Consider the following 15,367-nt stretch of genomic DNA (forward strand, 5'->3'; position numbering starts at 1 on the left):
GTATAAAATAAATCGTATGTGCACAAAATGATGCATAGAATAAGTCGTATGTGCAAAATAATCGGAAAATCGCGTATTTTATGTTGAAATAGTTGTTTTTTTTGTTTTTCCAAACTCAAATAACATGTGAAATATTTAGGTCGAATTTAAAAAAAATAAAAAATGTATAAAATATTTTTAGTTATTTTTTAAAACAGTTTTTTTCGATTATCTCAGAATGTGTCAAATGACACATACGATTTATTGAATATGCAGCGACGATATTAAAGACCATCTAACCTCTTTGGGTCATATAGTACTGACATAAAATTTATGTCTAAATAAAACACGGTTCTTGTCGGTTTACACTTTACAGGAAGCCAGCTGCAAACAAATTTTGAAAATAGCCAATTTGTTAGGGTTTCATTCTTGAATTAATTCATGAATTTTGCCAAAATCAGCTACCTATGAAAATTGAATTAATGTTTATATTGAATATAATAAAATTGGAGACCGTATAGTATACGGTCATCTCTTTCTGATAAGAAAGCTCACGGCGAACTGTGCCACGGTGAAATGTTTTACATACAATTTACATGTAACCTAGTTAAATAGGTATGTATCAAATAAAATTATCACTAGTTGTCGACATACGAAAATTCCTAGTTCTGTGCCCCAACTCGCATTGAGCCACTGCATATATCGGACTTAAGTCAAACGAAAATTGCCTTCAACGACTTTTATTGGTACATATTACAGAACACTCAATCTGGAAGAAAATTCAAAATCTTTGGTTTTTAATGTGTCCTGAAAAAATATGTTTTAGATTTACCAGGCTTACAAAATAGAAGGACAATATGGAACCCATCAATGTGGAGTTATCTTAATAGTTCTTATTGTTAACCATTCACTCAATTTCGGAAATAGTATACCTTAACTCAGTGGTTTCCAAACTTTATGTTACTACGCCTCCCTGCCTCCCTTTTAAAAAAATCTAATCTTGGCGCCTCCCCCCCTTTATTTCATTAAATAATATAGACACCTTTTTAAATATCAAATATCAAAAATTATCATTTAAGTATATCAATCATCATACAGGTATCACATCAAATTGCAACGCATAACCACATATTTAAAATATGTAATAGCCTCGAAATAAAGCAGCGATTTTTTTTTTTACTATTAATAAAATAACGTGAAAAGTGCATTAGCAAACTAACCAAGAATTCAGTAAATAGATTTTTGTTTGCTTCAATGTATCTGGCGCACAAATCATTTAAAAGTGGAAACATGGCGAACTTATTTTTTTTTTTGTGATTTTGATTTAAAGCTCCAATATTTTATGGATGCCTTCACTTCGTCTTTTTAAATCAGTGAATGCATTAGTGGTCCTTGCATTGATTTATTTACTCATTTTTTTTTAAAGTTTAACCAAACAGACAAGCTTACAAACAAAATTATCATTCCTAAACAAATTTTCCTCAAATTTCAACATTATGATTTGACCATTTTATTTCATTTTTTCACGAGATAGCCAGCGCGCTTCACAATATACTATAGAAGTGAGGTATTATAAAATTAGTCTCCTAATTTTCAGACAGGTTTGCAAACAACCTTTTATAGGATTGTTTTATGTAGTTTATATCTAGCGGCCGTTTTATAAAATAAGCATTTGCAAACTGCAAACCTGTGGCTATATTAATTGTGTGAAACTTTTCACGCCTCCCTTCGCAACACTCCGCACCTCCCAGTTTGGAAATCGCTGCCTTAACTGTCTTCTATTAGAGATTCTGATCAAGCATTTCTTTTGCAGAGACGTCATGAGCGGACCGGAATTTGATAAGAAATTGCAGGCAAAAAACAAAGTGATTATTGTAACTGGGGCCAATACTGGAATCGGAAGAGAAACTGCCAGAAGTTTAGCGAAAAGAGGAGCACATGTAAATATATTATTCCAAAACATTTCAATAACAAATTTGGTTTCTTATTTGCATCTGACTATCAGTTATGTCTGTAACAAATCATACTGCCACTGAGTACGTGGCATAACTTACGGTGACTAGCAGACCAGTAGACGATTACGGCCTACTGCGCATCTATTCTATACACAAGGGTCCTATCAAGGGTAGTTTATCATATTTAAGTATTGATACGGTTAATTATCACAATATGTTAACCGTCTTAATTGTCAAAAAGTGCTATGTTTTAACAGCACCTCTCTTGGCTGTATTAACTTTTAGAGCGAGATAGACAGTTTTGACAGATGCGCTGATGTAATTGTAGCAGTCAGAGAAAAGCTGTGATATTTAAATAGGCACATACTTTATAGCATAATAGCAAAGAACATAATATATATTATGTACCTACATAAAACTAAATAATGATTATTCAAATAGCAAAAGAAAATAATATACACACAGTTTCTTTCAAACCCATCTAAAATCTTAGACGGACTTCCCATGAGAATTTGTTAATTTAGAATTGTCCTATAGTATACTTTGTGCATTTAGGAAACCGCGATAAATAATTTTCCACCAGATGGTGTCGTTAGTCTTCTTATAAAATTTTAATTCAATTACTGCCCAATAATTTGATGTAATCGATAACTTGGTTCATTAGCAAAATCTACGTTATTATATTTATTTAAAACTGTTAATAACAACTGATTAATCTGTGCTATTTGTAGCCCACTATGCGTCCCAGGTTCGTATCCTGGGTGGCAAATACACATATTGTTTTTCAATTTGTGTTTGGAGTCAAGAGTATGGACCCAATAGGTTGAGCAAGTGACTAACATCCGTTTCTCGTAAAAACAAAAATCTGTTAAGGCGATGTCTTTGCCAAAATAACATATAAAATGTGACTTTTACGCCATCTATTTATATTTAAAGGCATCTACCATGAATTTCTAAAAATCTGTTACTAAAAACTTTGGTCAATTCCAACCAGATGGCAGTAAGTTACCATAATAAGTAAGTATAAATAAGTTACCAGTGGAATGGAATATTGCTAGATGAAAAAAATTGCTAGACAAAAATTCATTTACATATTATTTAAGAATATTTTATCCTATTAGGATCGGATATGGTCAAAAGAAATGGAAAATATTATTTGAAATGGTCTAAATTGAATGTTAAATCAATGTTTCGTAAAGAATCTTCATCACAGACAATGTCGGTCTTCTTGGGGAAGGAATGCTATAATTAAAATGTTGAGGATTAAACGAGACAAGTGACATAATTTAATATATATATGTGATCAGTTTTGACATAACGACATACATATTCATGTCTGATATCAGAATCAAACATCTAACTGGAATAGTTATACGTTAGGGTTTAATTCCTAACATTGTGTTACATACGAGGGTGGGTCAATAATTCCTTAGAAAAAAGCATTAAAACAGTTTTTATTTTTGTATTTTTTTTTATTTCTCAACATAATCTCCTTGGAGCTCAATACACTTGGTTAGACGTTTCTCAATTTTTTTTAAACCGTCAGAAAAATAAGTTTTCGGAAGGTCCTCAAAATAAGCATTTGTCCGATCGATGACTTCTTCATTTGAAAAAAAACGTTGTCCACTTAGCCATTTTTTTAAGTTTGGGAAAAGGAAAAAGTCACTGGGGGCTAAATCTGGCGAATACGGTGGGTGGTCGACCAATTCGAACTTCAATTCTTCAATTTTAGCCATTGATCGTAAACATGTGTGAACACGGGCATTGTCCTGATGAAAGAGGATTTTTTTCCTGTTTAAATGAGGCCGTTTTTCTTCAATTTCGTTTTTTAGCTGGTCCAATAAAGATGCATAATAATCCCCTGTTATTGTTTTTCCTTTTTCCAAATAGTCAACGAAAATAATTCCACGTGCATCCCAAAATACAGTAGCCATAACCTTACCAGCTGATTTTACGGTTTTCGCCTTCTTTGGACATGGTTCGCCTTTCGCAATCCACTGCTTTGACTGTTCTTTCGTCTCGGGAGTATAGTGGTGTATCCATGTTTCATCTACAGTCACAAAGCGACGAAAAAATTCATCCGGATTGCGTTGCATGAGCGACAACAGGGCTTTAGAGGCCACCACCCTATTGCGTTTATTGTCGACTGTGAGCAAACGCGGCACCCATCTTGCAGAAACTTTTTTCATGCCCAATTTGTCATGTAAAATAGAAATGACGCTACCTTTTGAGATCCCTGTAACCTCAATTATCTCACTCAACTTTAATATTCGGTCACTTAACACCATATCTTGGATTTTATTGATCATTTCTGGTGTAGTCACCTCTACAGGACGTCCTGAGCGTGGTTCATCCTTTGTTGATGTACGACCACGTTTAAATTCATTTAACCAGTTATAAATAGTTGCAAGTGAAGGAGCAGATGTGCCGTGAACTAAATCCAACTCATTTTTTATTTCCTTTGCTGTTAACCCTTTTATATTAAAATGTTTAATAACAGCTCTAAACTCAATTTTCTCCATTTTTGTAAACAAGCAATTTTTTTTTTTAAATGTACGAAAATAAAAAACAACAACCCGACCAATCTGATTGAAACTTCGCAGCATACTGAATCGGTAGTGCCGCTGCATGAAAACAAACCGCTTACAGTACTAGTCGCGCCACCTGTCGGCTTTTCTAAGGACTTATTGACCCACCCTCGTACCATGGGCATATTGTGTTGTTATTATAGATATACATTCGAATTTAGAACTAATCTCATCAGAGTATAAAAAGTATTGAATAATATGTGAAATGTAGACTGGCGCGTTTTCAGTAGTTGGCCATTAGATTAATTAACATGATATTTAAATGTTGTAATTAAAAAGTCTGGTCATTAACATTTTACTTTCCATTATAATTTATTGGATTTTGCAGCATTTTGATCAAGTTTATCCAATTGCATACTCTCCAAAACAAGGTTGAGAATCTTTTTTTCATGATTCTTAGTCCAATCGTTAAAAATGTAGGGCGATATGAAGTTAGTGAATGATTAATTTGAGGTTATCTCACTATTACCAGTTACATGCGGTATTACGTTTGTGTAAAAATTTTAGAATCATAAACAAAACAACAGTAAGCCAGCATTTTTAAGCAAAAAACGCAGCAAATCGATAGATGTGCTGTGTTTTTGCTTATGAATCATTATTTACTGTTTTGTTGCTTCGAAAAGCCTAACATTTTTGCAAAAGTAATGAACACATTATGATGATTTGTATATTAAAATAAATGATTTTCTGTTTATTTTGTTATGTAATTATGTTCAGAATTTTATCTAGTATGTCACCTCATACTTACTTTAATTTTTCATTTTTTCCCACTAGCTGTGTTTTTGCTTATGGGGGCAGTATACATCAATGCATTAAATTGTCTTCCTTTCAAACATAAATATTTTGTTATTGGAATAGTGATACATGATTGAGAATAAGACCATGTTGAAAACAATTATTTAGAATTTACAGTTGAATATTTATCTTTACCCAATTCGATCACCGGTGTACTTGTGTTCTCCTCGGCACTTCAAATGGTTTTATGTATTTTAGGTGTACATGGCATGCAGGGACATGGAAAAATGTGAAGAGGCTCGAAAAGAGATTGTAATAAACACGCATAACCAATATGTCTACTGCAGACCGTGCGATTTGTCATCGTTTGAATCCATCAAAAACTTTGCCGCCACCTTCAAAAGGGAACAGCCCAGATTAGATGTCTTGGTGAACAATGCGGGCGTCATGAGATGTCCCAAGAGTAAGACCAAAGAAGGCATCGAAATGCAACTCGGAGTCAATCACATGGGCCATTTTCTGCTCACACATTTACTGTTGGATCTACTAAAGGTCAATAGATAAATTAATAAAATTTTCATTTACACTGATTTCATGTTATGCCGAATTGATGAATATGTTAAACATTATAAAATTTTATTAAAATAATGAAAATGAAACTGAAAAATAGTGCTCATGATCTACTTTAATTAGATACAAATTCATTTTGAATTTCGGATTCAAGCACTGTTTGAGAGAAAACGATCTAATAGGCTTCATGTAAGAGCAGTCGGAAATAATGGTTAAACATTAATGGTTAAATGGACACAAGAATTAAATTAACAGTAAAAGAAGTTAAAATTTTAAATAGTTAAATATTTCACTGCAGTTCATAAAGATTTTTAACTTGGTTAGAGCTAAGGTTAGGGGGTTTAGGAATTTTAACTTTCCTATTTTGTCCACGAATATGGTGGTGAACTGGGTAATCTGTGAGCCTAATTAATGATTCACTTATCTTTTACAGAATTCGGGTCCTAGTCGAGTAGTTGTTCTATCGAGTGTTGCGCACCATAGAGGAACCATAAACAAAGACGATCTTAATTCAGACCTAAAATACGACCCGGCCGAGGCATACAACCAGAGTAAACTGGCCAACGCCCTTTTCACCAATGAACTGTCAAATCGTCTGCTAGGTATTGTATATCATGTTAGACATGCGTTTGATCAACAATTATCATTTCTTTATATCTAACTATCTTCAAATTCTTACTTGTTCTCTTGTTTATATATCTTGGATTCTTTTATGGTCTCACCATGTTATACATAACATGCACCCATGGCCCCCACAAGTGGGGGCTGATAGAGCTCTAATCTGGGGGTCTGGCACGGTGGGTCGATCAGTTAAGTAAAAACAACACACACCACAAATTTGTTCTATTGATAAAAAAGTTGCCTGCTTCCTTAAAGTTTCTACCACAAAAGGATGTTGCGATCAGTGCTTCACAATATGACGATGAGTGCCGATAACTCAGTAAATCAACTAGATTCATTTAAAAATCGCTAAGAATACATGGAATAACCTTAACTCTGGGGTTCTGCGGAAACCATTTGACACTACTGTCGAAAATCACAATGCCCTTATATTAGCGATAGGTAGGGGGGCCCGCCATACATCCTGGCCTGGGGGTCGCTTCAGAATGTGGGGGCCATGCATACACTATTCCATGTCCAATAATTTTACAGTATTTAACGGTGTTGATAGTTTTCCAATATATATAAGTTATTACTTATGGATGGGGATAGAAAAGAAAGGTTGAGAAACACTGTACAGATTACCGCGACGTCGGTTAGTAATTAAAGAATTAATTGACACCTACCTTAATTTAATATACCAAAACCGATAGCCAATATTATAACGCAATTCGATAAGCATTTCATGTAACAACTACCAGTTAAAACCGTCGTAATGTTTTTTCTACAAAACGATTTTTTCTAGTGTGTATATGCATGAGATGTTTTGAAATTATGTATATTCAGTATATAGAATGTGTCTTATTCGTTGAATAAAAGAAATAGTTTATCAAAGTTAGACATTCCATAATATTATAATGTGAAATTACTCACAGAATATGTACATAATATTTTGACCATTTTATGCGAACTGATTATTCGTAGTGCAAGATCGTTATACTAAAGAAGTGTGTTGTACTTTTCAGATACCAAGGTAACGGTGAATGCTGTACATCCCGGTTTGGTAGATAGCGACATAACCCGTCACATGGCTGCCGAGCACAGCATAACGAAGGTGCTACTCTACCCGCTGTCGTGGCCTTTCGTAAGAACTCCGTACGCCGGCTGTCAAACTGTCCTCTACGCAGCACTGGCACCAGAGCTGGAGAAAGTTACCGGGAAATATTTTAGGTATTGTCCTCATCAATCTATGTAGTCCTAGGCACTAACTATTCTAAATACTTACTAATGAGAGTTGCGAAGACATTATTATGCCCATTGGATTAGTGCAATTTATTTATCCAAAAAATAGAGTACCTTAATGAACAAGGAGTTTCATTTATAACACGACGAAACTTATGAACTTTGAGTATTACGACATTTGACGGCGATTCTGCAAAGATTTATTAAAATTATTTATTAATTATTATTAAAGATATTTATTATTATTAAAGATAATTATTATTAATTATTAAAGAAGTATTATTGAATTGGTAGCCATGTAAGACATATTTTTTGTATGTTGGCGCAATTGAAACATGCTTCCAAGTTTGTCAGTTAAATATAGAGAGGAATTAAAAGCTTTCTTTTCTGTTACTCCTCACAATACTTATACATTCAAAATAATGCTTTTAGTCTGCTTCCACGAAGGTTTAGGCATTATAACGTTAATTAAACACCATGCGATATCGAACACACACTGAATTATAGGCAGACTATTGTTTACCGAAATGTCTCCATAACCTCATGATAGAAACTTATCTATGATAGAAACTCGCTATTGGAGTTTGATTTTCATTTTTTTTTTACAGTGATATGAAAGAAGAGCCGATGTCGGAGCATGCAAACAACCTTAGCCTCGCCAGATGGCTGTGGGCTGTCAGTGAAAAATGGACAAAAATCAACACAATTGATCAGTAATGCTGCACGACAATGCTGATATGTATTATTATACACCAGGTTGCCGATGTTTGAAGCTAGTCATCAAAATAAAATGAGAATTGAAGAGAACCCAGTAATGCATTGTGATCCTGAACCACATAAATAAAATGTGGGACTGAGGATTAAATGACTACAAGTGACATTAAAAAAAGAGTTAGGACCAGCTTTTACAATATCATTTCATACCTATTTATGCATGAAACAGGATTCAAACATGTATGTAACTGCTTTGTATGAATCGTTACATACATTTTATTCCTAGCATTGGATTTTAATATTGGAACTTCACATGAATGTGTAAACTATGTGTATAAAATGTTATTATATATTATTTTTACAGAACATATCTGACTTGAACAGTTTGGCCTGACTTGTCTCCCTTTTAGAAATATACCTAAAGAAATGTCAATATTTGTTCATACAATACTAATGGATCATTTGTCAATTACATGATATATAGAATTTTCAATCGCATATTTGAGGTTCGTAATTCAATATTTTTCGAAAACTTGTGCTTCAAGGGTTTGATGTTAGTTTCTTTTTCCGATTTCTATTTTCAAATATATTTGAAAGCTCTATTTCGAAAACGTTACATGTCACATTTTAAAAAAGAGTGACATAAGTTGCAAAAATCATCATATTACCTAATAACACAAATGTAAGGTAATTTTTTTTGTAGTTTTTTGAACATAGTTAACACTTTCTATAAAATAATATAATTTACATAAAAACTTTTCACTATTTATTTTTATATGGGATTGTTTTCACTATTTTGACTAAAACACAATAGTGATAACGTTTTCGAAATGCAGCATTCATTTAACCAATTAACCATTTATTGCAATCAAAAAACTTGGACATATTACCAATAATTATCTGTATTGTTTTAATTAATCGGTTTCAGTGTCATTAAATTTTTATGTACCTATCTTTCGATTTTGACTATATTATGTAAACTCGTTAAGTTTTGGAAATAGAAGTCTAATTTAACTATGAAGTCGATTTACTAAATTTGATCACAGGTGCACTTGTAGTTTAATCCTCAGCACCTCATCCATATATTGAATGGTTTTTTTTATAATTCCGGCTTTAAATTAAAAATTGTATAGTTCTTCTTGATTTAAATACTCACTATCATGTCAAGGAGTGAATTGCAATGTACAAAATAGATATGACACATTTCTTATGAATATGTGTATAGGTAGGCAATTTTATTGTCGATGATCGATTTTGTTTGTTATGTCTTTTTAGGAGATTGTTATATCCTATTAAATCTGGTAATACCTGTGGTATATTAACGGTAGATTTAAGCTGTAGTTTTATTGCCATAGAAACCGCATAATATGTTGGAAGTATTTATTGAAGATTGGAGATTCGAAATAAAATACGTCAAAATATATAATCAATGTATTTTTATTTACAAAAAATGTATCACAAATAAATATCAATACGGACTATTCCCAAATAGACTGATGATAGCACGGCTGGTCGAATATCAGTTTCCTGGGCTGCGGCTGCTCCGGTATATCGTGGTGGTGGAGCAGCTTGAAGATACCTGTGCCGATGGCGGCCGGAATGCCCATGATGATGGATTCCGAGACACCTTCGATTGCGTCGGCTTGTCCATAATATGCTGCGTCAAATAAGTGGTCGGCTGTTTTTTCAAACTGAAAACATTAAACAAATTTTATCAGTAATCGATGATTTGTCAACAGTATTTCTAATAGTAACAATTTTCGGAGGCAGTCATACTTATTATATAACTTTAAAAAGTTAGTATATAATTGTATTAATGAATAGACATCTCCAGATCATAGTATAAGTGTTTAAATTTCCAGTTTTTCATTGTCGAAGAATTGATTTTGTGACATGTAACTGTCTTGGACAACGAATTAGATATCTTCTGTGAAATTAAACAGTCATCAGAAATTTAAATAATGTGTCTTCTTACAGAACAGAAAAATCAACATTACATAATACGCAATCAAAATTTAATAAAAAATTCATAAGACCTAAGGTCCTAAATTTAGATCCTATAATTCGAAATTTACCATAATTCGAATTTTTATGCCACAATATCATTACTACTCTCCAACAAGAAGATTTAGGCAAAAGCCGGAAGGCGCTGTTGTAAACTAAATGGGAGGAGCTTGTTAGTTTACAATGGAATTGCGGTTAAAAATGGGAGGAGCTTGTTAGTTCACAGTTTTAACACATAGCCAAGAAGATGTTGTTCGAGTATAGTTATTAGTTTCAAAATTTCAATCCCCTAAATTAAAAATCAAATATCGTCACTGTTCTGGCAGAAGACACTAATTCGAAAAAATGACATTGAGTTAGTTATACCAAAATGTTACTTATTTCAAACTTTACCGTCTGGAAACCTTCTTAATAAATAAACAGTCTTTATTTTAAAGTCATCCTTTTTACGATTACTTAATAAACTCACATGATAGACCATTTCAAACATTTTAACAACTTCAAAGTCAAATTACTCAAAACTAGTATTCTCCAGTTAGTGTTTTCTGCCAGAACAGAGACGATGTATTTTACCATAGGTAACCCCATAAAATATTAGGTCATTAACAATGTCCAAATCATATTACATATTATTTAACAAACAAAATACATATCCTAATTATTATTTCACATCTACATTTCTATCAAATTGAATAATATAAACTCTCGTTGATACAAAGCAGAATTAATATATTATTTGACATCTCACCGATGCAAGATTCAAGACAGACTCTTTCATCCTGGCGAGACCATAGCGGGTGATGCCGAGGACTTCTCCGCGCGCCGTCATCTGTCCGGCGAGCAGCATGATGTGGCGGTAGTCCACTGACATGCCGTGACCCTCCATCACCTCTTTAATCTCATGCATAATGGTTGTCTTAGCAGCTTCCACTCCAAGAGTTTGATATACCTAAAAGTAACACAAAAAATGAGTACACGTATTTCAAAACAATCTCTATTCCCGTGGGAGGAGGCTTCACTGAACTGAAAAAATTGCAGGGTTTTGGGACACTTTATATGACATCTAGACTGTTCTACCTAGTAAATTTCAACAAGTGTGACAGTCATGCTTCACCAAGCAATGTGTTTGATTGTAATTATAATAGTAAACCTCCAATAAATGTTAATAATTGTCCCATTATGAAAATAATGAGAAGAAACTGCTAGTATGGATTAAATAAGTAAGCATGGTTAACCGAATGTATGCCACAAGCACGCTTATGTGTTCTATAATTCCATACGACCATATAGACCATAGAAAATGAGCATGTATTTGCTGTACTTTACACTCTTAAACTAACCTCAGTTGATTATTTTAAATAATTTAATACACTGTATACACACTGCCATCTCTTGGAATCATGGTGTAATACCTACCGAAATATAAGTCAATATGATATACTTTTAATATATTTATTTTTTCATAGATTTGCGACCTGCCGGGTACCGCCATGCTAATACCTCCCGACATTTAAGGGGTTGAGAAACTGTGTTATCGTGAATTTTTACATTTATACATTTGCATCACCAGGATATTAACAGATTATTACGCAACTAGTAGACAGCCTCATCGTATTTGACAACATAAAACATGATAAAACAAACTGTATACAGTAAAACTTCGTTAATAAGAACACGGATAATTCGAAATTCGCCACAAATCGAAATTTTCGCAAGAAAAAATTCCCTTCAACATTATTTTCAGTACTGGCATATAAAAATATTCAATATATCATAATAAAGTACACTATTTCATGAGCCAGTCAATTTTCGTATTTATCAAACAGTTTCAGTATATTCTTATAATATATTTTTTTCAATTTTTGTCCTATTACGTCGTCAGTCCATATTCCATGTTAACACTATACGGTCCGCGAATTTTGGCGAAGAACCTACGCCAATATCCGGTATTTTTTAATGAAAATCAACAAATTTCGATCGCGAAGTTAAAAATGATATAACTTTTGAACCTATTGATATATTTCAATAAAATTTTCAGAAAATACTTAAAATATATCAATGCATCAAATTGTGTCATTTATTTAACACTTGTCAACCTCTGGCCCGCGTTCCATAAAGGTAAAGTATATAATTTGTAAATTTTCGTAAATTGTTTATTATATGTTATTAGATTAGTTCAATTTGTTAAATATAATGTAAAGGAAACAGCCTATTGATATAAAGCAATCACAATATATTATTTTTTAATTTAAAAATGTAATAAAATATTCAAATACAAAATGTTTTACACCGCTATAGAATACGTATCAATTCATTTTTAGCGCTACTACTCATATCTCTGATTATCAAATATAATAAAATAACAAAGACTTCACACAAACTGTGAAGTGTTTAAAAATAAATGCACATTCATTCCCGAAAGAACACTAATCTGATTTATTGGTTTTATGGGTTTTATGGCTGAGGCAGTGCAGTGGCGTGCATATTTTCGAGTAAATTCAAATAAATAAAATGCACGCATATACATTCCCACCGTTTATTACAATTTGGTATTATTGTAGGAATCGAGACAATCCAATAACAGTGCAGAGGCGTGCGTAAAAAATTCATATAACAAAATCTATGAGCAATAGAATTGTAAAACAAACATCTACATTCCACAAAAATATTTGAATCAACACTCAATCTTATGGATAATACCTTTAGATAACTGGCTAGGCACGAAATAATTATTATCACACTAAAGCTGAAATTATTTGAAATAGTTTATAAAACTATGAATGTAAAATGAACTAACAACTAATACACTTTTTTTAAAATTATACGAAGAAAACCAATTACCAATATGTAGATGTAGAGGTACTTTACACTCTTTGGACATGTAAATAGTTTCTTTTCGAAGTTTATGTGAGGAACACACTTTACACTTTCTTCTTAAACGTTTATTAGTTGCGGAAATCCCCGGAAATATTTGATTGTGTTAAAATTACACTAAAATCTCCGATATCTTCAGTCACTGGGAATATCTGACATACAATCCGCATAGTTTTCCTCTGTTTAAAAACGAATGGTCCTCCATTTTAAAAAGTTTTTTTGGAGATAAAACTAATAAAAAATATATATCCTAGCTGAAATATACTTAGATTAATTATTTTTTCAATGAAATTAGTGCAATATAAATAATAATAGCTATTATTTATGCAGTTACACAAGCAATAATCTCCCGAAAAAAGCGAACGAAAATGACAACGCGATACAAGTTCACATTTATAACTATTCTCATTTTCAAGTTAAGATTTCTATCATGGATGATGAAGCATGGTGGGTGGGTGTTTCATGGGTAATAAGCCATTAATGACAAATTATCAAATAGGATGCAATTTCATAGCGAAAAATCGCGTTCATTTAAAAAAAAAAGAATGCAGGTTCATAAATGGGTGACTACCACTGAAAAGGGTCGACAATTAAATTTCGAAGTTGAAGTGACGACACTGGAATATAACATTGAGTGTTTATTACCGTTTTTGTTTACGTCTCGTGATTCAGCCGTCTAGAAATGGGCTTGTAACTAATAAAAAAAATGGTATAGGTACAAAAAAAATACTGAATGGTATTACGTCCGCCATCTCTGTAAAAACCCCGAAATATTTTTTTTCCATCATGCTTTTACTTCTTGCACATGTCATTCAACCATCTGTCGATAGATCTTGCAACCAAATATTAAATTTCATATTTATTTTTCACAGTAAAGATATGCCTATGTGAGGACGCCACGTAGGCGTCACCGGATCGTAACGTTCGGCTTGCAAAGGACGCCAATGTGGCGTGACCGGACCGTAAAGTGTTAAAAGAAGAAATAAATTGAATAAAGTTTGCTGTTCGGGATAAAATATAGCTTCATATTTCTTCACCATACTTTTGGCATATTGTTCTATTGTGAGTGGTCATTGATCCTTTTTTTTTATTTTTACGTTTTTCTTAGCTCGTATTCTTATTTGTCCGGTGGTTCTTTGTCCGGTACAAATCTTGCAATCGATTTTTAACTAACTTCCCGACTAGCTAGACATTTGAAACTTTTCGAATAAATCAAATCAGAACACGATGCTAATGCATTTTTTTAATACTTTTAGCCATCTTTAAGTAGAATTGAATTCATTTTCAGTTAATTCTGTTTTGTATGAAAAGTTATTTCGACACCATTATTGGTTGCTAGGGGTCTGGGGTCCTAGCAACTAAATTATTCATATATACGTGCGTTACTATGGAAATCAATATGACATGTCAAAATAACATTTCAGTATTATTTCTATGAAGTTCAAATTTTTTTGATCACGTCGATTGACGTCAAGTCAAGTTTATATGATTCAACAGAAAATTTAAAAACGTTGTATATAAAAAGTTTTTTTTATCTTGTAATTATTGTAATTAATCTTTTATACACCTCTATGTCGACATAGAATTCATATTAATTTAATAATTGTGTTGATTCTTTTTTATTAAAATGAAATTTAAAATGTTTGGAACAAGTGTGGAAAAAATACATGGTAGTGGTGCACGGGATTCCAGATTTTGAGTTTAGTGGTCCGCGAGGTCAAAAAGGTTGGGGACCGCTGTTTTAAAACATCATAAATTGTGAAGGTAATAAAAATAATCCTGATATTTCATGACCCATTAACCCGTCAGTGGCACAACTGCACTCCACTCAAAGGAAAAACAATAACTGACATTTCAGGGTATTTAATTGTTGATTGTTTATAGAATTTTCACATAGTTTTACTAGAGGCTTTTTATAATTCTGGTGGTAAATGTAACTGTAGTGGCATAAATATGTAGATGTGTACTCACTTCCCAGATGTTGTTTGACGTTGTCTTATTTCCATTCACACCGTAAGTCGCCATTACGTCTCTGAGGCCGTCCCCTTCCACGCATAATTTGTAGCTGTAACATTAAAAAAATAAAATCTTATCTTTATGAGCACT

The 15,367-nt window shown here is 32.7% G+C and overlaps 2 protein-coding genes across 2 annotated transcripts in view; one reads left to right on the forward strand and one right to left on the reverse strand.

Annotated features, from left to right (window-relative positions):
* LOC147071049 (retinol dehydrogenase 12-like) overlaps window positions 1-9,808 on the forward strand; it is a 28,894-nt gene extending 19,086 nt beyond the window's left edge. Inside the window, exons 3-7 of the mRNA XM_085948473.1 lie at window positions 1,793-1,919; window positions 5,516-5,809; window positions 6,261-6,429; window positions 7,453-7,657; window positions 8,278-9,808. Of these exons, the coding sequence (XP_085804599.1) occupies window positions 1,793-1,919; window positions 5,516-5,809; window positions 6,261-6,429; window positions 7,453-7,657; window positions 8,278-8,386 (904 nt within the window). The 3' untranslated portion in view covers window positions 8,387-9,808. The remainder of the gene's footprint in view (window positions 1-1,792; window positions 1,920-5,515; window positions 5,810-6,260; window positions 6,430-7,452; window positions 7,658-8,277) is intronic.
* Polr3A (RNA polymerase III subunit A) overlaps window positions 9,805-15,367 on the reverse strand; it is a 31,831-nt gene continuing 26,268 nt past the window's right edge. The window contains exons 24-26 of the mRNA XM_085948451.1: window positions 15,233-15,326; window positions 11,136-11,336; window positions 9,805-10,074 (exon numbers count right to left, since the gene is read on the reverse strand). Coding sequence (XP_085804577.1) covers window positions 9,862-10,074; window positions 11,136-11,336; window positions 15,233-15,326 — 508 coding nt within the window. The 3' untranslated portion in view covers window positions 9,805-9,861. The remainder of the gene's footprint in view (window positions 10,075-11,135; window positions 11,337-15,232; window positions 15,327-15,367) is intronic.

The sequence above is a fragment of the Rhyacophila brunnea genome, unplaced genomic scaffold (assembly GCF_057557595.1).
Source record: "Rhyacophila brunnea isolate RB1 unplaced genomic scaffold, BYU_Rbru_1.0 scaffold_20, whole genome shotgun sequence".
Classification (NCBI taxonomy): Eukaryota; Metazoa; Arthropoda; class Insecta; order Trichoptera; family Rhyacophilidae; genus Rhyacophila; species Rhyacophila brunnea.